At 41.2% G+C, this 27,405-nt stretch overlaps 1 protein-coding gene across 1 annotated transcript in view; it reads right to left on the bottom strand.

The window, feature by feature from the left end:
* Positions 1–27,405, bottom strand: part of si:ch211-186j3.6 (neural-cadherin) — a 256,960-nt gene that overhangs the window by 106,248 nt on the left and 123,307 nt on the right. Inside the window, exons 17-24 of the mRNA XM_028580890.1 lie at positions 22,749–22,869; positions 22,338–22,500; positions 18,702–19,370; positions 16,231–16,422; positions 14,721–15,164; positions 13,370–13,700; positions 12,116–12,209; positions 6,363–6,547 (exon numbers count right to left, since the gene is read on the bottom strand). Of these exons, the coding sequence (XP_028436691.1) occupies positions 6,363–6,547; positions 12,116–12,209; positions 13,370–13,700; positions 14,721–15,164; positions 16,231–16,422; positions 18,702–19,370; positions 22,338–22,500; positions 22,749–22,869 (2,199 nt within the window). The remainder of the gene's footprint in view (positions 1–6,362; positions 6,548–12,115; positions 12,210–13,369; positions 13,701–14,720; positions 15,165–16,230; positions 16,423–18,701; positions 19,371–22,337; positions 22,501–22,748; positions 22,870–27,405) is intronic.

Here is a 27,405-nt window from a genome sequence, read left to right as displayed (position 1 = left end):
AAAAAATACTCCACAACACTCAAGACTGGAGATTTGATGATAAATGGTTGAATATGGCTCACTTTATCTGACAAAATCTTTTGTTTGGTTGGTGATTTTGTCTGCACAGTATGTCTGCTATTCTCTGTGTGTGTGTGTGTGTGTGTGTGTGTGTGTGTGTGTGTGTGTGTGTGTGTGTGTGTGTGTGTTTGAGCGTGCAGGTGCAGGTGAAGGTAGTGATTGGAAAGTGGATTTCAACACCTAACTGTGACCGTGAGGGTTAATAATTTGTGGTTTAATTTCTAATCATACTCCGCAGCAGGCTCTTGAGGAAGAAATACATTTTGCTCTGGTTATTTTTCCCCAAAACAGTCCAGCAGCTGTGGTTAGGCATGCCACAGTTGTATGTTAAGGACCAAATTTGACAGTTAACATCCACAAGAACTGGTACACAAACAAGATCAACTTTAAGATCGCTCTATTAACCATTGGCCGTTGTCAAGATTAAGAACAGGTCTGATGACATGACCGCCACGATAATCTCAGACTTGTTTGATGATAGCGACAATCTGGACTCAGACAAGAATCAACCAGCAGTAGAGACACCAACAAGAAGAAAAGGAAACAAACATGGCAAAGCTCATGGACCCTTTAGGTTTTTAGCAGGGCTGGTCCTGGTAGAATTTTGAGTCTCAAATTCAGCCATGTTGGGTCTTAAATGTGCAGGTAGGTGTTGGCCTGGAGTTCCCGTTTTAGGTCCGTGGAGAACTCCCTTAATGCAAATGAGGTCCTTTCTTAAATGCAGGGTTGGTAACCATTTCCAATATACATATTTAATATTTTTTAAATATTGTTTGAAAAATAGTCTTTACACCCCGACAGCAATAAATAATTTATGGGTTCTGAAAAAGGAGTGAAAAAGATCTGTCATCTGTAGCTGCTGTAATCCTGTGAAAACACCCACCAATCACTGCCTTGCGGCCCGCTTGGAAACAACCAATGAAATGCCTCCTTGCCCTTCCCGTGTACGAGGCTGAGCGCAATTGTCAAGCATTGCTAACAGTAGTCATGTTTGTTTGAAACGTTCTGTATGATAATATTCGGTGTCTACCTACAAATGATTAATATTGCATTGAGTTGTAATAGTGCATGTGTGCCAGCTGATAGCGACATCTCAAGCTATAATAAGACAACAACAACAACAACGCTATCAAAACATTGCTATGATGATGGAGATGCACCGAAATGCCAGACAACAACTGCGGCGGCCTGTGGTTTGGGAACGACAGCTCCAAACTGTTATATAGCCGTTCGTCCACTTGTACTGTATCTGTCGCCATGTCTGCAAAGAAAGCGGAAATACATGGAGGAAATGACCTAAAACTTAATCTTCTTAGATTTTATGTCGGGTTGCAACCATAAAATGACCTAAAACGTAGTCTTAATTCATTATATATTCGGCAAATGACGTTTCCAGCGTTTATCGCATAAGCCGTTTACCTATTAAGAGAAAATTCAATGAGATCGAAACTTTCTGTCAATATTCATGAAATTCAATTGAATTTTACTGTGTCCATAAGGCATTTTTCATCCGATATTACTTAATTTGCATAAAAGTGTGTGGATGGAAACATGGCTGCAGTCAGTGACTGTTGTTTTAAGACCAAATGTGAGCCTTTCCTTAAACTTGAGAACTGATTTGACGGGCTACCGGAAACTGCCCTACGTCACAAAAATGTCTTCGTAATGAACGTTCTGAGACTCAAACTGGTTCTCTCTCACACACTCACACACACACACACACACAGATATAAAAATGGTTGGGCAGGGTGATTAGTTTTGTGAGTGTGTAGAGGGAGACAGAGCCTAGGCATTAAGAGACAAGACAGGGGGCTCAGAATGGGCTCAGCAGATACAGCGTGAGGGATCCAGGCTAATGTCAGCTCCAATCAGTCAGTCCAGCGGGAGAAACAAGCACACAGGCAGACAGAGAGACAGTCAGGGGGGATAGGGGCTGGAGGGAGAGGGTAGTAACTCCTAACACAGAGTGGCAGCCTTTGCACCTGGCTTTGATCCAACCTCACTTTTCACTACAGCTCTCTCCTTCCCAGAGGCTTCAGTGGAGTCGAGGCGGTGGTGCACAGACACCCTCCTGCCTGTAGGCTTGTGATTTCACACAAATAGGTGCAAAAAAGGGATAAATATGTAGTGGTATACTGTTGTCAGAAAGACTGAGACAAAAGGTGGGAAAGGACAAACACTATCACAGTCTTTGTGCAGTTTGTTGTGATTCTTCCTGACTAAAGTCTTTCATCACGGAAAAACAGTGGAGTTTTCTTTTAAAGTTCTTCAGACCGTGTCAATCAAATGTAAATAGGTTTTGAGGACTTTGAAGTCTTGAAAACTAACTTGAAACATTTTTGGAAGGAGCGACATATGCTTCCACAAAAGATAAGCAGATGTTACAATAATGTGTCTAAAGTCACTGCAAGCAAACCGCTACTTAAGGAAGAGTGACTGGTTGATTATCTATAGTTAAGGAGTTAAGGTAAAGAAAAAACTATGATAGCAATTATTTATTTTAAAATAAAAATATTTAAAGATCAAAAAGTATCAATGCAATAAAAGTAGGGCTTTAATCATCTTCGCCATTCTGAGATGTGTTTAGGGAAGTCCCTGTTGCCAGCTTTTCTCAACTTTGTATCACATAATTATAAAGACACACGGGTAGCTAATGAGGCCAGTAAGAATACATCGGTAATTTGCATAATTGTGTGCAGCACTACGCAGATGACACTCAGCTGAAGCAAACATCTCTCCTCCCTAACTGTATTCAATGTAGATTGTTTTCTCTAAAACAAACACAATAATTCAAGATTGTTTTGGTTTCTCGTGTGATTTGTGAGCCAACAAATGTGTCACCTGCGATGCCATGGCCGTATGGTTTAAAACCATTTTCTTTTCAGGACCGCACAGTGATAAAGGAACAGCTCAGGGGAACAGTAGGGAAACACACTCGTTTGCCCAGAGACAGACGAGACGGTTGACTTTGGGTTAATCTCCCTCAAGGCAACACACCCAACGATCCAGGGAGTTTTAACTGACCATAAAGACTGCGGTCAGTTTGACAGCAGAGTAAATGGAAATTCTTTGAGGTCTGGACTGTTGGTCAGACAAAGCAAGCACACATTTAATGGAATCATTCTTTTTAAATTTAAAGTAAAAGGGCACATCAGCGACTATATATATATATATATATATATATATATATATATATATATATATATATATATATATATACATACATATATATACACATATACAATTAAAATAACAGATAAATAAGAACATGTACATCTCAGTACAATCTTCCAAAATTATTGTAAGTGATTCAAATAAGAATAATTGGGGAACTTAAACACAGAAATTGTCCAAATGTAGCAGATATTAATAATGTTGTAATATCATTATATTTCCCATAATGCAACTTGATAGCATCGTTTGTTGAACCCCATCTGTCTGGTAAACGCCACACCTCCAATTTGTAACACAGGTTTTCTGTTATAAATGTCTGACGACAGGCTGAGTCGTACTGATTAGTAATGAAAATAACTGCTGGACATGCACCTACAACACCAAAACAAATTCCTTGTATGTGTAAAAAACTTACTTGGCAATAAAGCTTTTCTGATTCTGGATACAGCCATTATTCAATTCTGAAAATAGATGGGACACATTTGTAGGCATGTTGGTGTGCAATACGAGATCTTAACATCTTTCCGCATCCACAGAAAAGGGAACAGAAAAACTACGCAATGCGGTTTTGTGGCATTTCTTGACTTTTACATACTTTCATTACATTTTAGCTGCTCTTTTAATGGAACACACCAAGCTCATAAACTGGCATTTAAAAAAACAAGTAGCAGGGGTGATATGAGTAATGATAAATTAAGTGTCATATCAGTAAGGGAGGTGAAGGAAGTGTATCTCACAAATAACCCCTGCAGTAGCAAACTCAGATATTTTCCCAGGTTCTGTGTATTGATCCCACAATGCATGCAGCTCACAGGGAAGAGCCATATGAAAAGACACCTCTTGTGTTAAAGGACACTCTCTTGGCAGCAACAGTTTCTGTATAAACGCAGCCCTTCTGCCTTCACCATGTAAACACACACACGCACCACGTCAGCCTACTGTATGGAGTGTACATCATGTGCTTATGATTGTGCTTTGGTTACCTCTGAGCACTATGCATTTCCCTGTGAGACAGTGTTATGTGAACATTTCAAGGACTTTTTTACCACATTCTTTACCTTTCCATCAATATTGAGAGAGAGAGAGAGAGAGAGAGAGAGAGAGAAAGGAAGAGGGAGGGAGAGTGAGAGAAAGAATTAATCTCAGCAAGGCAGACTTAACTAGTGCTTGCTTTGTGCGTCCTCATTGCATTTCACATTTGTTCTTGAAATGGGATTTAGAATGTCAAGGACGGTGTAAGTAATGCTATAAGTAGAATATTTTCATAATCCCCGCGACTGAGAATCAATGAGACTGTTTACTCCACATAGAAAAATAAAATCCTGGAAATGGCTACGGTTACATTTCGCGCGCGCACACACACAGACACACACACACACACGCGCGCGCACACACACAGACACACACACACACACACAGACACACACACACACACGCGTGCGCGCACACACACACACACACGCACACGCACACGCACACACCACTCATTAATCCTTGATATTGCATTTTGCTTTGAAACCTCAAACCTACATTTTTGGTGAGTCTGTTTGACGCTAAACGGCAGGTTAAAAGTGATTTTGACACTGAATTTACAGCAGTGGCTGACACAAGGGCTCTCCACTGTAGCTCTCAATTTAGGTCCCTCCTGTTACAACCAGGGCATATTAAATCAACACACTGTGCAGCTAACAGCCCTTTGATGACAGTGTTGCTATTTAAAAACCCTCAGTGAAGTGACCGCCCATTAGGAATAAGTGGGTAACAAACCTCACCTGATTATAGCCAAATAAATGGACGAAAAATAGTTTCATTCACAAAAACAAAATAACCAAAATTTTGATTTCCATTATTCATCTTGAACACACATTTGCAAGTCTACATTTTGCAAATGGATTCAATCCCCGTACATCACAGGGACATTGAAGTGTGGGCGCCACCATACCGTCCCTGGGTTTGGTGCACGTTAATTTACATCAGCCCCGTTTTCAGAATGATGGGCAAATCCTTTTATCTACTTATATGAGGCTCGACTCTCCCTTCCATCCTTTCCTTTCCCTCTCTCCCTCTACTCCCCCCCATCTTTGGAGTGCTCCCTCTGGCTTCCCCCCTCTGCTTCTATTTCAATATCACTGAAATCATAAAAATCCTTCAGCCATGTCCCATTTCTCTAAAGCGAATTTAATTCTGAGCAGCAGACAGCCGATGTGCTGTACATCAGGTAATGATGGATGCTGCTCAGCATGTGAGGAGAACGTGCTGGCTGAGCAAAAAAACCTCTCTACTAATTATTTTCCCAGCATAAGTAATGGAAACAGGCTTTTCTGTGTGTGCACCTACGACAACCAAGATTCCCCCGAGTCAGGGGTGAGGGATTAATAATGGGTGTAATCTTGTGCTAAGGAAACATATTTAACTGAGAGTGTGACAGTCCTGCGAAACACTGCAAACAACTAGAGCAAACAGTAATCAGCGCTCATTAATTTTTCATGACTGGAGACAAGTACGCAAATAATGAGCAAATTCTCCGACACTGCCTTGTCAGCAGTACAAAGACGCACATTTTTTGTAGGCAACATCGACTTTTATCAGCAAGTCACGAATTGGTATTGTTATAGGTCCTACCTGTTGCTGTAATAGCATAAAGGGGCCAAGCACTTTGGCATGAATGTCAGAACTTAAGTTATACAAAGCAGCGGCAGATGAAACTAGAAATTATAAGTCAAGGGCAGTATCTCTGTGGACCTGGGAGTATCAGGATTTACAGTGCCTGCCTTTATGAGGAGAAAGGTCAGCCTCAAGAGTAAGTAATTACACTCCTGTGTAATGTTCGGGACTAGAACTTAATTGCCATTTACAGCATTCTGCATATACATCTGCTCTTTACTGAGTCAAATAGGGTTTTAGGATAGAACTTTAGCAACTTGCAACTGATGTCATCTACAAACTGGAGCATTGTGTAACATCACACTGGACAGCTGTAGGGACCTGCACAAGAGGCTGAATGAACATCATCAGCTGTCTGTGACCACCGGACTAAAAGAACGTACACAGCAGCATCAACTGGGAATGAGTCAAAAGTGAAGGAGGACATGTGAGGTGTGTGTGTGTCTCTGTAGAGTCTATCTCACCTGCCAAGCGGAGAGACCCTGAATTGTAGATGGCCTCGTCTCGCAGCTCCCTCACGTGCACAGTGACAGTAGAGACGGCATCTGGCCAAACTCCATCGGACACACGGACCTGGAAGTGATAGATGTCGGGTGGGGCGTTCTCCTTGATGATCAGGAAGCCTGTTCGCTTGTTCAAGATAAAGTAACTGAAGGAAAGAGACAAACACACAGACACCCACACCAGATTGAATGTTTTCTTTTTTTTACATTTCAGATGACAAAACTATAATGCCTCTGTTCTAATTAATTACCAGTGTCCAAGACATGCTGGTGTGTTTCAAACTTTCTCCACATGCGAACAGTGCGACTGCTGCATGGCCCAGTCTGAATTATTTTCTAGGGGCTGGGAGCCTGAGTGGGTCAAACTTGTAGGACTGACCACTGGCGTGGTAATGATTAGTCATTAAGCGATCACAGATGTCTCTGTGAGTCTGCAGAGAACAATCATTTCAGTTATTTGCCCATCAAAGGTCGGCATGTAACTGGCTAAGTGGAAATAAATGCTCAGCATGGCTGCATGCTTATTTTCTATAGGGCCACAGTCAACTGGGCTACAACATTATACAATATGTTAAGGCTTTCTCCTCACAGGTAGTGACTCATATTACCCATAAGCTCTGCCGTGGGTGTCCACTGTTGGTGTCACAGCAGGACATGCAGCCTTCTTGAAATATGATTATGGACATGGACCATTTTTATAGGGCTCAAATTGTTGGGCTCATCCTTGGTTGTGTGTTTTGAGCAAATTTCTAGTATGTGCACCTGCTGGGGTGAGAGGTAAATCCCATTACCCTGCTTGAGGACTCTTCCCGTGTTCATAGAACTATGATTACAGTACAAACATCATTAAATACCAGCCCAGTATCACTAATAATTGCATCCATATCGGACGTTTCTGCAACTCAAGATTTACATCCCACGCATTCAGTGCCAATAGAGGAAGTAGTGGTGTACCCTTAAAGTGCTCATATTATGCTCCCTTTCAGGTTCATAATTGTATTTAGAGGTTGTACCAGAATAGGTTTATGTGGTTTCATTTAAAAAAAAATAAAAACTATATTTTTGTTGTACTGCACATTGCTGCAGCCCCTCTTTTCCCCCTGTGTGTTGAGCTCTCTGTTTTAGCTACAGAGTGAGACATCTCACTTCTGTTCCATCTTTGTTGGGAGTCGCACATGTGCAGTACCTAGGTAAGGACTACTAGCCAGTCAGAGTATGAGGGTGTGCCACGCTAGCAGCTAGGCGAGCATTATAACGTGTGTTACAAAGTGACCACGTTTGTCTCTGAAGTAAAGGCTGGACTACAGTAGAGCTGTTTGGAGCAGTTTGTGAACAGTGTTTTCTCTGGAAGATGGTTAGTCCCTTTGGGGTGGACTTTTTTACTTTGTAAACCTATAACATGCATAACAAGATATAACACCATAAACTAAAGGGAAAAAGCCAAAAAGCATAATATGAGCACTTTAATGCAGTGAGGTAAAAAGTCAGGGTGGTGGATTTTCATGTAGCTAGTTGGACTTTCATGCAGGAGATTGGAGTTCACGCCATGTTACAGACCTGTAATTAACCTTTTCATTAACCCCAACCTTAACCAAACATAAAAGTTAATTTGTCAAAACTATTTAAATTGTAGAAAGACAGAGTTTTTTAAACATTGTCACTGAACATAAAACAGAGAGGAATGCTCAGTCCACTCACACTTGTACAGTGCTGGATCATATTGGAACATCTCTAGTTGTCATTGAAGGTAATCTGGGATTTTTCAGAATTTTTCAACATTAATGTTCTTTTCGGGTGACGTAATTGCTAAAAACAAAGTCATCATTTTCAGTCTCCAAACTTGTTGCCTGCTGGCCACCACACACTTTGTGAACACAAATCAGAAGCAATGCTAACATTTACATAAAAATGCCTTTTAATCATGTTAGCATACAACAGAAAGTCTTGGCAAACAGGTTGCAAGGTAAGGCAAAATGTTGACTGGCATTCAGGTTTTTCTTCAGGACAGAAGGTATGATGTGCAGTATTGTATACATAATCATGTATCTAACATGATTGTATCAAAAATAAATTTCTTGATATAAAAGGCTCACCACCTTTCTCCAGTCCGGTTTCCTGCAGGACCTGTTCCAACTGTCCAAGATGAAGACAGACCAATACAAATACTCTTTCATCCCCATCAGCTCCGTGTTTTATTCTGTGTTTTAGTGGGGTTGTTTTTTTTTGCTGTAAACTAATTGCCCCTCTGGGACAATAACAGAAAGTAAGCAAAGACGATGCATTAGGGAGAGGACGGCACGGGGAAAATGAGACTGACTAATAGGCACAAAGACATGTGAGGAAGCAATTTCACTTGGTCCTTGTCTCCTTGCTTGCCTTGCACAGTAAATAAGCTAATTCAGGTGTAATTATAGAGGAAATCCATGGCAGAAGCTTAGCAAATCAAATAATAAACCACTTGTAGAGACAAGGGCCACATTAAGTCATTTTACAGCATATGCTGTGGAGGGTAGATTAAGTTTTAGGTCTAGCACTTAATTTCAGGTTTCACTGAAAGACAATTTCACATCTCTGCTAAAACTACCAATACTTTCCCACTTGGTACTTTCCAATTAGCTGAAGCCTGATTTTCTTACCATTTATGTCAGCGCCTTCCATTATTGGCCACTTTTATTCAAGTCAAAGCAGGACACTTGCAGTTAAACTATTCTACAAGATTCATTGATGTGCTACATCAACGTACCAATTTCCTTTGTGTGCGGTTTGTTTAGCAAAACAACACAGTCAATACAACTACAATGCAGCCCATTGATCCAAAACACCAAACATTGACTAGCTCAAGAGTGTATACAATGTTTGATTTCATGCACTGAAATGAAAAAAGCAGACCAGAATGAACTATGATCAGCTATGTTTTGTAAAAAGCCAGTACAGCAGTGATGAAAACAACGTGTTCTGAACTCAACTTAGGTCTGAAACACCAAGAGATGACAGCTTTCATGAAATGTGAATGCCTCATAGTACACAGAGTCCTCTATATAGACTGGACTTGGACTTTGAAAGAGAAGAGAGAAAATGTTTGAGTTTAGCTCAGTTTGGAAGATGAAGACTAAGTAGTCGTAGGGTGATGTAATGTCACTGTATGTGGTATTTGGTAGGGTTGTACGATACTGACAAAATGTGATATTACGATATCGATATTCATTTTGATATTTTTAAACATATGTAAAATTACAAAAGTTACGGGAAAACGTATCAAAATAGATTCATAACAAATTGAATTGTAAGTTTTCTTACAACACAAGGTTTATTTCAACTGATGGTCATATTGGACTGGTCCAACCTGAATAAATAAATAAGGACCATGTCTACAGAACAGGACATGTTTTACTGACAGTATAAAATAAATAAATAAAGAGAACAGGACACAACTTTTCTTTCTCTTCTCTGATTAATTCCATTTAGTTGTCTCCATCTATTTTTTCCCTTACACTGTCACTCTGTTGAAATATGCACGCACATGGTACGCTCCATAGGATTTGTAACGATATTGAGTTCATATATCTTTCACCCCTAGATGTAATATTGCTCAACGTGATATTGCGATAACGATACTGAGTCAATATATATCTTGCACCTCTAGTATTTGGTACCTGCTGTGTATTTGCGAGTGTGTACAAGTGAAACATGTTATCATTTTAGCAGAGGGACATCTTGGGGGAGTGGGTTATTTTCAGAAACATGCCATGGACTCCACATGATAAAGCAGGACTAATTAGCAAAAGTAAAAACAAAAATTAGGAATCAACCTGAGGAGGAAGATTGGACGGGATGGTGGGGTAATGGAGGAAAAGGGCGGTAAAAGATGGACAATAATTGAATTAGACATTACAGAATCATTAGGCTGATTTAATGAGGACGTTGTAGCTTAATCAATACTTAACGGGCACAGCTTGGTAGTGCAATGCTGACCACACTGCCAACAACAAATTAGGCCTATAAAAATAAAAAATTAAGTATACGCTGTGATGGATCAGTGACAAATGTAAAAAAGTAATTGGAAGCCAGCAACAAAAGGGAGCAAATAGCAGTAAAACACAGCAGTTTGAATTCTGCAAAGTTTGAGGGAGTTCTTTAGTACATGAGTCATGGTGATCATGGTGCAAAAAAAGCATCTGGCCTTCCTCTTCTTGAGAGATATTTCACTCAGGGGTGTAGTTGCTTTGCATTATTTAAATGTCTAAATCAATCACAGCAACAAAACATCTGATGTAGACGCAGTGTGCTGCAAGATAAGCTAGGAGTGCAACATGGCTCAGGGTGTGAAAGCAGTGTGTAACACAGTGATCCCTATTGGTGCAGATTATCCTAAGTAGTACAGCTCCATCATCTATCAGCAAGCAACAACGATTCCAGGCCAGCAAAAACATGTGGCCGAAATAACCTACATATCTGAAGATGGTAATGATGGCTTCCGGACAACCTTAAGCACAAGACTCTTAAACACATTAAACATAAGGGTGATTTATTGACTTGTATCACTGTGCTTTCTGTTCCCATAACCACCTACTGTACTGGGTGAATCTGTGTGGAAAAGGAGCAAAAACAACTTCTATCTCAATAAAATAAGTACACCTTGCAGTTGTTGGTTCGGCTGCAATACTGTATATTAAAGCTCTAACATAACAGAATGTATGTGGTACATTAGAGACACTCGTAAGTCACTGAACATACAACCGTCCACACACAGTAGCGTTGTAAACATGATGGAAGCAGATGACAAAACTTTGCTTGGCCCAGTGAATGAAGCAGCACGACTCGGGAAGGACTCAGCAGCCAGTGCTGCAACAGAGCACAGCGGCATTACGTACAGCTGTACACTCCGTTTACCTTCATTAAATCACCATAAAACGACACCAGGCAGACATCAGACTGCTCGGTTATAACTTGACTTTTTTCCCTTCTCGGCTGAGATGGGTGCAATAGTGCTGCAGTGTTTCAGTGTTTCCATTACATTATATGCTCAAAGCGTAATACCAACAGAATGAACTTCAGCCTGCATGCACATGTTTTAGCAACAACATTGTTGAAACGGAGCAGCTAATCTTGGTAGCGAGAGCAACAAGTTAGCGGGCTGCCGAGTTGTGTGTGGGTCAGGAGAGATCACAGCAGAGGAAAGAAAGGTGACCGTAAATCACAGCTATAAAGTGTCTCACGCTGAGCTGAAATGGAATCAAATATTCAGGTCCAGCCATAATAATGTCTATTCATTGACTCAGGTAACTTGAAATATATTCTTGTAAGATTGCTTTTGGGCTTTTATTGCCTTTATTTGATAAGGTAGCTCACAGACAGGAAAGGGGAGAGAAAGGGGGAATGACATGCAGCAAAGGGCTGCGGGTCAGACTCAAACTGGGGCCACTGTGGTACAGACAGAGCCTTAGTATTTTTAAATTCTTCTCATGGCACATATCAATGTAATTAATTTAATTAATAACAAAGCATGTAATTAATTCGATTATGTTTTAGTCAATAGACAGCCCCAATATATACATAGACTTATGACTCATGAATGGTTGATGAAGAGTCACATTATTACCTATTTACAGTATACACACACACACACACACACACACACACACACATAAATAGAGACTTATGACTCTATATATAGAGTTATGATTAATGAATGGTTGATGAAGTCACATTTTTACCTTGGCACATGTCCTTCAAAGACGTACGTCTTGTTGTCCCAGTCATCAGGGTCCGGAGAGTAGACCTTTCCAAGCACAGTAGTTGGCATACGGCCTGACAACCGAACACACACACCAGTTCATCAGTTTACCGTTTGAAATGACGTAAACATATACGCTTTTAGAGCAAATATACTACTCTGCGCTGACCTTTCATTTATTCAGGGAAAGCTTTCAGGGTTAAGAATAGGTGTTGCTTTTCAGCATGTGTACAATATCTCCATGTATTTAAGAGCGTGTTATGCATGTAATACAATTATAACCATGAGCCTTGAAAATCATGCCCATACAGTAAATGCACAACTATTATACCTTGTACGATTTCATGTGACAAATACAATTGATTGATTGATATTCCATACACAGACGAACAGCATCAACAATGAGGAAAATATATTGAAAAAAAATGAAAGGTCGGTGCTTTCACTCCTCATTCTCTGAACCATGTGGGAATTATTCGGAGGGTACCCTTGAAAATGTAAAAGCATAACCCTGACATGTTGAATGTTAGCTTGTTATTTGTCTTTGCCAGAAACTAAGGAAAAGTGAGAGGTTTCCAATGGAAAAAAAACTGATAATGCATTTTCCATTTTTCCAGTTCATTTAGCTGTACGAATATGAACAAAAGCTATGTATTGTGACAAACAGTATCAAGGCCTTTTATTATTTGGTGAGAAAGGATGTTGATACTTGTTCATCTTGTAGTTTACAAAATGTAATACTCCTAATACCTGACTCAAATTTGTCAGCAAAACAACGTGTTTTGAATAGAATCAAATCCTGACCAACTTATGCAAACATTTCGTGAGAGAAAACCTACAATATCTCTCGTGTGTGTTTTGTTTGATATCCTTATACCGGACATGCAATAGGCTCAACAAGAATACGCTTTATACTGTCATTAATTGCATGTCAAATCGAATGGCAATGGCTTGCCTGTGTGACCCTTAAAATAGCACTATGGGTGTCAGTGGGTGGATAGAGGCACCAATAAAAATGGTGTGTGCCTGTGTGCGTTAATTACAGCACAGCGATTAGGAATTAATTGGCTGGCAGTACCAGTTTCACCTACAGAGACAGAAAACTATATTTTGACATCAAAGTTCAAAATGTGCTTGAAAAAGTAGATAAAGACAAGTTAGATACATGAACCTAAGTTCATCTTGTTCTGTGTTTTTGAACACTACATCCTGAAGATGCAGGTGACCCTCTCACCTCTGTGGCTGTTGATAAAAATCTTCTTCACCCCCGCCATATGTGCGTGATCATTTTGGTCCCCAATGGTCACGGTCAGGGTGCTGGTCACCGTTTGGGCTGGATGGCCGCTGTCGCTCATAATAATAGGAATGAGGAACTCTTTCTGCCGCTCGCGGTCAAACATCCTCAGAGCTGTTAGCGTCGCCGTGCCATTTAGGTTGTCCTGGAGGTAGAAATCATTGCTGTGGCGGTAGTCGGAGGGGACGTTGAAGTGAAAGGGTGGGCCATTCTCTGGAGAGTCCCGGTCCACAGCTCGGAGAAGGGTCGACGTAAGGTTCAACCTTACTACCTAAACAGGAAGGGAGAGCATGAGGGGTTGTAGGTTGCTTAGGGGTTTTTTCTTATTTCTTTTTTATCCATAGCCCCAACGAACACTATTTCTCGTTTGCTTCTTCCTTAACTTTCTGCTTTTTATCAAATCATAGCATTATATTGAAAGTATTAAGAAGTCAACCCGAACCCTAGGACCTGAGACCCGAATTATAAGGTCCCGTTCGTTCCCAGGTCTGTTTAACATGATGTGTAAGACCCGAGTTGATCCAAGAAGACCCGGCTGTGATCAGACAGCGCTGACCAAGATGAAAGTGCTGTGTGTGTGTGTGTGTGTGTGTGTGTGTGTGTGTGTGTGTGTGTGTGTGTGTGTTTTAACTTGCAACTTTGTAACATTAGAATGAGAAAATGTGGGCCGGGAAATAAGGTAAAAACAACAAGAGCCTCCCGAGTTTAGTGACGTCCGAGCAGAGGCACAGCACAGCGTATAATCGTTATTATAGTTCAAAAGGGCAAGCAGTCAAAGTTATCTTATTAAGCTAGATGCAATACAACGGCAAAACTGATTCTGAACGAGTCTTGTTATCATCTGTCACCGTGACAGCAAGCGGACTTTTAAGAGTGGATTATCCATGCTGTATTAATCGGCAAGAGAGGAATAACAGAAAACCTGCATGGATTTTGACAACTTTCTTGGCAAGGACGATGTCCAAGCACAGGGGAGAAGGCTACTAACATTATATTAGGTAAGACACAAAGTTTAGTTTTAATAACTTGTAAAATAAATTGTTAAAAGCAAATAGCTGTGAAATTGGTGCCAATTGGGTCTGTGTCTCTGGTCCAGCCGGGGTGGGGTCCGACATTTCCCGGTTCTGCATAGTTCCAGTTCCCAGCTTTCAACTAACAGACGGTGTGGTTGGATCCCGGTAGTAACATTTCTGGGTCATTTTGGGGGTGGGCACGAACGCCTGGACCCGTGAAGACATCTACATTATATCAGAATGTTGCATGCTAACTTGCTAAACCCAGTCAAACCTACCTGTGGTCCGGCCACATTCTCAAAGACTACTGGGGCATATGCCACCTCAAACTCTGGCCCGTTATCATTCACATCCAACAGCGGCAGCTGGACAGTGGCGCTGCCTGTTAGAGGTGGAACCCCATGATCGGTCGCTATTACGACCAAGTAATGCTGCGATATCCTCTCCCGGTCCAGGGGCTGGGCCACAGAGAGCACACCGGACTGGTCGATGGTGAACAGCCCCTCAGGATCCGAGTCCTCTGATAAGCTATAGGTGATGTCGCGGTTCTGGCCTGAATCAGAGTCACTGGCCACCAAACGTGCCACACTGGTTCCCACGCTGATGTCCTCCGGCAGTGGGGCAAGAGACAGGAGGTGTGGAATGAAGACAGGCGCATGGTCGTTATAGTCCTCCACCTCAACCACACAGTGCAGAAGGCTGGAGAAGTCCAGGTCTTCAACCTAAAACATGAATGGTCTCACATGTCATACAAGTGCAGTATATAGGCAAGATTTAAATATAATGACAACCATCTTATTCGCAAACTAGTATCAGGCCTATTATCTGCAATGTTTCCAAGGCCCTGCTACAGTCATTAATTGTAACGATGTTGTGGATTTTGGTGGATCAGCGGTTGGAATTTTCCACAAACAAGTTAAAAATAAGAAAATAAGAGTCAAATACAACTAACCTAAACCAAAGTGATCACCCTTAAGTTATGACATATTTTTTATTGTTTTATACCCTTGGCTGTAAAGCAATATCACATCATCCATACATTTGTGTGCAGGAGCGTGCTGCAGCTGATGTTTACACCACCCTATAGAATTGCTGCTTATTTTCCAACGGCTACCTCTCGCTGCCACCAGTGTGAAAAGTTGCCTTGTGGAGCTTTAGAGTTCTTGTCTGCAGCTGACATAAGACACTTTCTGTGACTGACTTCATAGTTATCTTCACCTAGAAATTCTGTGTCTTAGCTTTCGACGGAGGCGCTGCCAGGTTGATGCGATGGACTTATGAGCGCTATAGAAAAACAAATAACTTTGAGATCAATGCTTACAAAATCTCCCAGAACAGTCTTTTGTTTTCTCCACGTCAGTTTCAACAATTTTCAAAATTTTCCAGGACCATACTGTATGTCAAGTGGTTCCCAACCTTTTTTCCTTGGCGCCCCACCTACTCATGTCTAAGAAAAGCTGACTTATATAAAGACTTTTGTACACATTATATATTCTAGTGTATTATCATAATTTGTTTAAAATGTGCAAATATTTTTTTTTACCTCAACCTCAAACCAGATAGACTTGCGCAGGATCTTTGCCGCCCCTCCTGTCAGTCTTGACTCACACTCTATTTCTATTCCTCCCAGCCCCACCCCCCTCCCCCCCAATCCATCACTAAAGGTTCCTTCCACAAAAGTGAAATTAAACTCCATGAATTAGAGAGATTCAGAAGCTGAGTCAAAGTAACCTTCAATAGAGCAAGACTGTGTGGTTGAATGATGCTTTTGAAACAGATTCCACATACCTTCAGTGTGAGGTTGAACCTCTGTTCGCTGTGTCGTTCATAGTCCAGGCGTTTCTTAAGCCTCAGGGTGCCGCGCTGCTCCTGCTTGTGACTCACCATGTAGAACTTCTGCTCTTGGTCTCCAGCCACAACACTAAAGGTCAGCTGGGCATTTTCTCCAGTGTCTCGGTCCTCTGCAGCCAGCTCCAGGACCTTAGAACAAGCAATAACATTGTAGTATACCGTATATGCTCTATCTCATTGGGATTATTGGCTTAATTGAAATCTCTAAGGCTGGTTACACACTGGCTGCGTGTTGTGAGCGTGGCGTTTCTGTTGCATGTCAGCTATGTGGCGGCTGCGTGGATTTTTCTGTCTGTACACACCAGAAACGTGTCTGACACTGCTAGCCTTGTCTGGACACATGTATGCTTCCCATTGATAAAATGAAATACTATGTTAAACTTAAATAAATACTGATTTGATTACAGCCAAGACAATGTTGGCAGTATTGACGGCAAAATAGGCTACAGATTATCTCGTTCTGTATTGACAGGTGCAATATTAATTATTATTATTTTAATTACATTTATATATCTGCATTTATGTCAAAACCTAGAGACTTTCAAACATTAACATGTCATTTATTTATATGTATTCCGTGTCTAAATGACATATAAACATATTTCCTATTCTATTTTGCCTGGAAACGCTTCCAACACGCTTGCGTGTCGCATGAAAAATAGGCGTCGGTTCTATTTCTAGCAGGCATGCATTTTCGGCTGCGCCTGAGACGTGCGTGTCACGAAGGCAGTGGTGTAAGCTCTAACCTGTTAACATGGGAGCCGAAATATAAAAGGACACGCCACGCAGCTGACACGCTCGCGCGACGCATCCAGTGTGTAACCGGCCTAAGGTGGCACAGTGTATTTTTGACAATAGCAGAGTAGCAGAGTTCGAAATAGTGGAGACACTGTGGTTTCTAGTTGCTATCAGCTTGTATTATATATATTCTGCTACATATATATAAATCCATATATACTCTGACCATTAGAGAGCAAATAGACAGTCCTGAGATACTGCCAACTAATCAAGTTGTTATGGCTAACATATTAATAAAAGTTGTTACACAACCAGCAGACATAGAGCAACATGTGTATCCCACTGGAATATTGACTGGCTACCTGATGTATGAAAAGTCCAATACTCGCTGCTGTTTAGCCTACTCCACTGCTCATAAATTGTGGTTTGTTAACAAGGTTGTGGAGTGAGTGAATAATCAGAGGGCACAGTGATGACATTGTCGATAATTTTTGTAGAACTGAGCCTTGCCATATTAGATGTAATACTATTGTATGTTTTTTAGTTACACTCTTTCCTGAATTCCCCAAGTAAAATGTCTTTGTAACTGTCAGAAGGCAAACATGTTCTGCTGGGGTTAAGGGATCTGAGCACTCTGACCATGGAGGTATTATTAAAACTAGATACTTGACTCATAGATGGCCTTGTCATGTGAATCCAAATTCGCTCCCCCGATCACATCAGCCCATCGCTTCGTTGTGTGGCCCACTTATTTACAGTTAGGTGTCCGGTCAACTGTTTCACAAACTTCTCATTTATGAAGGTGGTTTAACTTGGAATAAGTTGGAAACAAGGTTGAGAGGCAGCACCGTATCCAGCTCTATTTCACATCTGGTTTGACACAGATGCTTGGTCAGGCATGTTTTTCCGTTTGAAGAAAGTCTTTATTAACCAGAGTTCAATATGCATTCAGATTTGAGGCGATACTACTTAACTAAACTTCAATTATCATTATCCAAGTTGCCTTTAGTTTGTTTTAGTTGAGTATTAATAGAGTTGCACTCAAACTGAATCATAATTGATTGAATGTGTTTACATTAACATTATAATTGTAATGCAATGTGGCAGACAAACCAAAGGTGTGATTTTCTTTTCTATGGTTTGTTTTGTTATTTAATACGTGAATTGCAATGTGTCTTGTACCGGACAAGAAACATATCCTAATGTTGTAGCTCTCCTATGGGGAAAGGGCCGAAAATGAATTGAAATATTTATCTTTTACATATTTCAACTTGATTTTGGAAAGACCTTTGGCTTAAATGGGTGCCCTCATTCCATTATTGATTTCATATGTCAGCTGTTGCCATTGTTAAAATCTTGCAGGATACACTGTATCTATGAAATCACATAAGCTACAGACACAATCAGAGGTACAGTAAGCTACCCTAAAATGTATTGTACCGTAACTGAAATCTTCCACTGAGCAAGCTTTGCTGGGTTTGACTTTTACTTCATTCAATGTTTTTTGGTATTCCTCTGTTGTGTGTTGTCTTTTTGGGAGCTACTGGATGCTGAGGGATATCATCATCCACCACCATATGCAGTGTTTATACTGTATGTGCAGAGAGTTTCTGTGTAATAGGCTAGTAAAATGGTGCCTCATCAACAGGGAAGCCCCCTTGTGACCCTACCTCTGCATTGGGATCTGCATTCTCAGAGATCCTAGCCAGGCAGGAGTGATCCGTGAATCTCGGAGCATGGTCGTTCACGTCCTTGATTTGAATGGTAGCGGTTCCAGTTCCTGTCATCCCTCCCCCGTCTCTGGCCTCCACAACCAGGAGGTAGGACTCAACCTGCTCTCTGTCCAGGCCGCCCATGGCTACAGTGATGGTGCCGGTGGTGGGGTTGATTGCAAACATCTCGGAGAAGGTAGGCACTCTTCCCATCTCGACGTGAGTGGCGTCCAAGCTACCCAGGATCCTGTAGGAGAGCACGGCGTTCTGCCCCACAGCGGAGTCGTCCAGGTCGGTGGCTGTCATCTCCATCACAGACGTCCCTGCTGCCGAGTTCTCCGCAACGTCTCCGTGGCAGCTGGGGGCGCAGGTGAAGACGGGCGCGTTGTCGTTGATGTCCCACACGTTGATGATGACGTCGGTGAAGCCCGTCAGACCCTCGCCACCCTCGTCCGTGGCCAAGACGACGAAGCGCCACACGGCGCGCTCCTCGCGGTCCAGGGTCCGCTGGGCGTAGATCTTGCCTGTGACCTCATCAATTATGAATTCACTCTCTGCACCCTGGCCATGGAGAGAGTACCGCAGGGCCTCCTGGTCTGCATCCTTATCTGGGTCAGACGCTGTTACCTACAGCATCAGAGGCAAAGCAAGAGATAGAGGCTAATGAGAGTACAATCACGTTTCTTACACTAATTAATTATTGAAATGCTGCTGACTTGGAGTGATAACTTGACTGGAAGCACTTCACAACATGTGTGCAGTTATGTACTCTCTGGTAGGTAAACCTGGCAGAGATCCAACCTCCTCAACCCCAACCCCCACCTCTCTTCTTCTGCCTGCTCCTTCTCACTCATCCTCAACACATCAACAACAATTACACCCTGGGCAGGCCAGAGATGTTCTAATTTAGCACCATAATTGCAGTGTGATGTAGAGCCAAAATTAACTTGTGTTCTTTTAAAAGCAGTGTGCTCTTAAGAGCAAGAAATGTGCTCCCAAGAGAGGGAAGAGAGCACCAGGCTTACTGTTAATAACGTTAAAGGGCTTAAAAATCAAGTAGTCGTCTCATGTAATAGAGACATGGTTAATAATGGTGAGAACATCTTCGAGATGAGTTAGCAGGGGGTGCCACCGCTTCGACCTCTGGTCCTTGTAGCAGGCTGCTGCCATCAGAAAGGAGATGCCGGAGGCTGTGATGGATAGGAAACCTTAACACAGCAAACGAGCCAATGTTCGTGCTAGGCAAAAGGCTAACCACAATTCCATTCAATATAGATTGATGACAATTAAGTCTCTCTTATCTAGTATTAGCCTTGAATCAGTAATTCAGCCCTGAGCCTTTGGCTACGGTAAGCAGAATGTATACCAAAGCCCTTTCTCTCTCTGAAATGACCTGTGATTAGCCAAAGCCTTTGCTCACTGGCTAGATTATATAAAGCCTGAAAACAGAGCCAAGCCGAGATGCAGAAGGATTGTTTTCTCTCAGACTACTTGAATTACTGAAAGATTATTATGAAATATTTGACCAACGACGCCAAAAATGTACAGTGCCTACCCCAGCTTTAAGGCAAAAGACAAATACATTATTAATAATAATATATCTAATCAATAAATAAATACTTCCCATTTACTTGACATTATATTTACAGCTAAATAAATGTAGGCTGATGCTGTAAGAACTATGCAAGAGGAGAACATTTCAATGAATACTAAGAATGTATATTGATGTTGTGAATCTGTTGCATTCCATTCTGTATCTGCATGAACCTACCTTGAATCAATCCTCCCTTCCTATGGAGCCTCCTTTTTCAGCTTTCTACCCTCACGTCATCGAAGTGAATGGAGTGATTGTTAGAAAATGTATATATTCTTGTGTGTCTCATTTAACCTTTAGAACATTGTGAACTGAATCCTGCTTCGTGCCGCTTTATTCTCCGAGATCTCATAACTGCTTTCAGAATCAACTCACAGAGGTCAAGCCAGTAGATGATAGGATACGGAGCACAAAACAATCATGGACGGATTGTTTCATAACGGTTGAGGTCTTTAGTTTGGTGTGCAATTGATCATTCGTAAAGCCCAATTCCCCTTTGTTACTGTTGCTATGACTGTCACACTTTCCATTTTCACAACAGGAAGATTTGCCACTCAAAAGGTGTAGTACTTTTTGGAAGAATGGGTCCTTGATTACAGACAGACGTAGACAAAAGGAGCTTCTTATTTCTAGCTGGCGACTGTCGACTATTACATGCATGCATACTGTGCTAAAAGACTGCGTTTCTGTGTAAATCTAGTTAGTAGGGGTGGTACGGTTCATGAAAAAACATCCGAAACGTTCGGTCCGCTTGTCTCGTTTCAGAACGTGTGTGTGCTGCACGGTTCGACACATGCGCAATGTGGCCTCGTGCCCGTCAGGTGCCCCGTATGTGACCTCAGTGTGTTTCCCTTTCGCGCGAAAGAAGAGGTATGAACAACATCAATGTACGCTGGAATGTTTTTTCACTCGCTGAAGCGGCTGCAGTTTCGATCCTGTCGAGCGGGCGGGGCTGCTCAGTTGTCCAGTTCTCCGACTGATGCGTGCGCACACACACACACACACACACACACACACACACACACACACACACACACACACACACACAAACACACACGGTGGATGCAGGAAAAAATGGAGAGGAGATGTAGCCTATACAGGAGAGCCTGACAGCTACAGTCGTTATTGTAAGTGCAATGATAAGTCCAATAAGTACTTTATCAAACCGTATGTGTGTCCCAGCCCAGGATAGGAAATGAACTAACAATGTAAACTGTTTTTATGTTTAACGTATTCTGACTTATTCAAAAGACGGTGCTTTAAGAGTTCCTCTCTTTTTCTTTTAAAGGATACATTTTTGTAAGAGCTACACTGAAGTTGGCAGTTTGATAAATGGAAGTTATTTCAATTGATATTCTGTAATATTTCAATCTTCATGTGCAAAAAAAAGGCACATAAGTTCCTGTAGATGGCAATACACATTCTCCTTTTTTTTGCCAAATAAATGAAAAGCTTGTTGAAATCACGACAATGTCTTCCCTCTTGCTGTATCAAAATCTTAGCTAGCTTTCCTCAGAGATGGTCTTAATAATGTGCTTAAAGTCAAATCAAATTCAGTTTGTGCATGATTAGGCTACATGATATAACTATATAATTATTTAATACTGTATCCTACATTGTGGATAATTAAGCTATATACCATATGCTGAAGTATATTTCTGGAGTGTTAAAGATTAAAAGAAAAAATAACAAGAACCATACAGAACCGAAAACCGTGACCCTAAAACAGTGATACGAACCAAACCGTGGGTTTTGTGAACCGTACCACCCCTACTAGTTAGTACTACTTTTCCCAGAATGATAAGGAAAAATGAAAGATTCAATTCTTGCAAAAGACAGGCTGCTTAGCTTGCATATGTCTGACAAACAAGACAGGTTAGATTAGTCTTTTAGTGAATGATCAATTGCATGCGATAGCACAGATGATATGCAAAGTATACAGTTGACTGCAAAACCTCTCACAAGCTCTATCATGCAGCTGAATAATGAGTGGACTATACCTGTAACACAAACACCGGTGAGCCGTCCAGCTCCTCCGTTACGCTGCCGTAGTACTCGTTAACGGTAAATACCGGAGCCTCGTCATTCTTGTTAACCACGTTCACCGTCACTGTTGTGTAATCCTCCCACTTCCCATCTGAAGCCAGGACATGAAGCTTGTACCTGAGCGAAGGTTTCACAAAATAAGATCCAAGTGGGATTTGTAAAAAAAGAAAACACTTACTTGAAACTATCCAGGTATAGTGTTAGACATGGAGTTTAAAGCTATAGCATTTACAGAGCTAGACAAAGAAATAAACAAGTAACATGTCAGAGAGGAATACCACCATATTTTAGAGGTAAGAAACCTTGGACAAGCATTTACTTGAGTCAAAAAGTAAACATTTGTGTCTCAAAGGATTGGTCCCTACCTTTTGTTCTCTTCATAGTCCAGGGGCTGGGCAATAAAGATAGTGCCCACCTCTGGTTCCACATCAAACACCCCTCCTGTGTTCCCTGATGTGATCTGGTAGCGCAGCTTAGCGTTTCCACCTGCAGAATGGGTGATGGAAGATGGAGGTTGAATGATTTATTTCAGTTTGTATGAATGAACCTTAGTTACTGACAAAAGCAGAGTATGGACAGTAAGTCTTGTTGGAGCTGTGGAGCCAGGAGCTTAAGTCTTGTATTTGTACCCTGACAGAGCTGTGGTGGATTGGAAGTCCCCATCTAGTCCATTGCTGTCTGTTTCTGCCAATCCACCAATCTGTCTGGCATCAGCAGGCTTTATCTGGAATCAGATATCCGGCCCTATCTTGCACCCTGCACAGCGCAAAGCCTGACAAGTGTCTTTGCTAGTTTAAGACCGACACAGTTGTCAATTTCCCGTCCAGCGCCCACATCGTTTAAATAACAAATGCACCTGCGCCCATCTGTGACCCATGGGCGTGCTGGTCTTACAGGGAGGTGTGTTCAGGTGCATTCTGGGCGTATTGCTATTTTGAGGCAGCGGGAAGTGATCGCGCCATTGACCAACAAAAACTCTGATTGGTTTATTGCATGTTACGCCCAAAACACACCTATGAATTAATGAAGACACTAAGTACAACCCTTTTGAACCATGCGCCCAGTGCACGGACCCTTTTTTCCGCCATCAAACTAGCATAAGTGGATTTGGACACGCCCTAATCACACCTGCGCCATGCGCTTCACACCGTGCGCTAGATCGTTAAAATAGGGCCCATCGAGTGGTTGGTGTGAGCATTTGAATTGCATCTTCAAAAAAAGAAATCTATGAAGTAGTAACATTTTAGAGCCGTGCACAGAAACACTAAAGCCTGTCCAACGATTTGAATTGCAATGGATGTTAATACCCTAGGATTTGCAGAAACAAACTCACTGAAGCGTTTACTGTTTGGTAATGTTACAGAAAAAAAGACAAAACAGTTAACGTTCAACTGACAATACAGTTAGTCATCTATTCACTAATTAGCATCCATGCACTTAAACCACAACATGTCTTCAATTTAAAGGTAGAATTTGTAGAGAGTATGGCTTTTGTAAGCACAGCGTTCAAAGTTGGCCCCGCCTCCCCGGCTCAACGGCCAGAGAGAGAGAGAGAGAGAGAGAGAGAGAGAGAGAGAGAGAGAGCAGCGGTGGTTGAGCGAACTAAAGAGTGAATGAAGAAAAGGGAGCAGCGTACAAAGCACTAATCAGAGGAATAGAAGGCTCTTCTCATCTCAATTCACAGCGATTATGTTCTAAAGCTGATATTAGATGCTGAGAGGCAAAAGCATCAGCTGGGAATGAGAACACACCCAAAGGCTTTTTGTTACCGCCCAGAAACGTCCCACACACAGGAATAGAAAAAGAAAAGAGAGGACAGGGTCTCTGCAGATAGAGACACCACCACACACTTCTAGTGGGTCATATAATTGAGAGGGATTACTTTTGTTGTAGTTTTTTGAGGAAAGCATTGCATGTTATACCTTTAAGTTAAGTAGCAGTTTCAGACCAGACACATTCCAAACACAAATGTAAGAGCCGATACATTTAACAGTCACAGGTTTCTTAGGAAATACATAAAACGATGACCTTTGATAGGATAATAATTCCCCTGTGGTGTCACTGACAAGATAGAACATGTTCGCAACACAAAAATTAGAAACAAAAATAAAGGAATGTACGTCCATTTGATATAGTTGTCCCTTCAGAAAACAATAACGCATACTGCATAATAGAAACATCCGTAATAAGATCATTTGACTTGACATTTTAGACAATGTCGGGTTATAATAACTTACGTCACCACACCATTTAAAACCAACCATGTTTACTTGTATAGCAGATATTTTAAAATCATGAATTATTTTAAGAAGCCTACATTAATCAATCAGCCTATATTAATCAATGAATCCGTTTGATAACAGTTAGGATGAACACCTATTGGGTAATGTGGGCTTAGATATAAGTACTTTATCCAAATGTCATATGCTGCTGCCATGGCTGTGCCTGCAGGTTCTGAAAATGAATTACCATTTAAATTTCAAGCAATTCTGCCTTTTTAGCCATTAAAAAGCTGGTAATAATGGCATTTAAATTGTGTTTTAAGGGTGTAAGATTGATTCAAAGCCAGAGAACTTGAGCAACCCACTGAATTAAAAGTTTAGATCTATTCAAGCTATCGCAGAGAAAGAAATGTGATTAGTTTCATTTCTGATATTTTACACATATGACAGGATGAATAATGTGGGCCTACATACCTAGGTGTGATTATAAGTGCATGTGTGTGAATACTGGCGTGCAAATGAGTTTCTATGTTCCAGTCGTTTTCACACTGCGCTGTACGGCCATCATGAAAATGCGGCTGTGGAGGAGAGTGCCAACATTAATCGGCACTGCTCCTGGCAAATAAAGGGGGGTGGGGGGTGGGGGCGTTTATTTGGTTTCATAAACAATTATTCTATCATTATGACAATATAAGACTCTGCAGAATATGTATTTAGAAAAAGTCAGGGCAGGAGGGAAACATAACAATAACAATGATGGATTCATTTAAATATTCTAATCACAACATGCAATATGGTGGTTCTAGTGCTAATGGACCTAATGAAGAAGCAGAAAATAACCAAAGGCATTCACAATGGATACATACAAGGTCCTGGATGCTGAAGCATGTAAACATTGCAACATTTGGCTGTGTGCACACACTTAGTTTTCATCTTGATTACCATACTTGTCTAGGAAACAACACTGAGCTCTCTTCAGAATTGAAGATGAATAGGGTGTCTGTGTTCTATGATAGAAACGCTGCTGTCAGTTTGTGTTGAATAGTCCTGAAGAACTCTTATATTAAAAGTGATCTTTTTTTCTATATCTGTACATCGTAGTCAAATGTTAATGTTTACATTGTTCAGCTTTGTTGTCCTTCTTTTTAGCCGTATGTCTATTTCTGTGTACGACTGTACACAGTACGTACACAGTACACAGTACGACTGTTCTGTGTTTAGAGCAACAAATTCCCTGTTATGGTTTTGGTGTGTTGTCTTATTTTGGTAGTCTGTTTTGTGCGCTGTTTCCTGTTTTATTTTGACGGTCTTGTTTTTTGTCTTGTCTTGTTGGTTTTACTTCCTGTCTTGTGTTTTCCCGCCTTTTTTGATTACTCTGCCCAGTCTAATGTGTTTCACCTGTTTCCCAGCCCTTGTGTCACCTGTCTTGTGTTATCTCATTACCCTCTGTATTTAGTCTTGGTGTTCCCCTTGTCCGGTGTCAGATCATTGTTTGTATGTTTCTGTGTGTGCCTGTCGTGTTTCCCGGTGTTAGTTCGTGTCTGGTTTTTTTGCTCCATGGATTTCCTTTAGTTTCATTTTTGGTATTGTTGTTTTTGCCTGCTGCTGCGCTCAGGACTTCCTTGGTTTCTTTTTGTGTTTCATCATTAAATCCTCGTTTTCAACTTACTCCTGCCTGCCTGCTTGCTCTCTGCATTTTGGGTCCGCCTTTCCCTGCTACACCCTTAACATTCCCTGTATGCGTTTACAATCTTACTTGGCCATTACAACTGATTCTGATCTGGCATCTTCCATTGCAGGTTCAAGTAGCCATAGGTACAGTAAACTGAAGCAGAGGAATGCAAAATCATTCTATTTGATGGAGTTAATATTGACACAAAGATATGCAGAGATTCCCATAAGCATCATTCATATGTTTCCTGCACAATATATGGGCCAGAATCAGCCTTAACGAGGATGTTCCGCAGGGCATTATAGAAGTAAACTTAGAATTGAATCAGATTCTAGGACTTAAAGCAGTAAAGTGTCTCTCAAATGTCGGTAAAATTACAAGAATGCTCAAACAGTATGTAGTCATTTCCCATTGAATAATTAATAACCCATTGTTCCAAGCAATCTAAAATCATATTGCTGTGAAGTTCCCCCTCCCCTAATCTCGAACGTTCTCTCCCCACCTCATTTAATAATGTCTTTTTTTTTAAAACTGTGCAAAGCATCTTTAATAAAGTCTATTACATGTTGATCAACAGAATGTTCCCCCTCAATGCAATTACTGGTAAAGCTAAGGTCTGCATCTCAATCACCATTGCATCTACCACCTCTCATGTTAATATGAAATGGAAAGGAGAAACCTCTGAAGACGAGATGAGATGCACAGCTTATTAGCAAGATGAAAGTCAAAGAAGGAGAGAGGAGAATGCACTAATCCAGATCATTTTCCGCCGTCTGTCTGTTGGCATTTTAAATGAGACATTAGGGGATATATGCAATTGCATCCCTGTTTTTACAAATTGTCTCATTCTCTTAAGTATTTAGAAAACTGCTGAGACCCAAAGGACAAAGAAGCAGCTCAGAGGGGAAATACAACGGTTAAAATAAACAAACAAATTGGAGAGAAAATTAATGTTTTTTTCCCAGTTGTACCAATTTTCAAAACTCCTTCCATTTCCCGAGGTACTGTACTTTACTGAAACTGGAGTATACAGACAAAAGGGCAGGGAGTGAAAGAGACACACACATGCACGCACACACACACACACACACACACACACACACACACACACACACACACATACACAAA

The sequence above is a fragment of the Perca flavescens genome, chromosome 1 (genome assembly GCF_004354835.1).
Source record: "Perca flavescens isolate YP-PL-M2 chromosome 1, PFLA_1.0, whole genome shotgun sequence".
Taxonomy (NCBI): Eukaryota; Metazoa; Chordata; class Actinopteri; order Perciformes; family Percidae; genus Perca; species Perca flavescens.
Note: the sequence above shows the minus strand (reverse complement) of the source record. Positions and strands in the feature narration are given on the sequence as shown.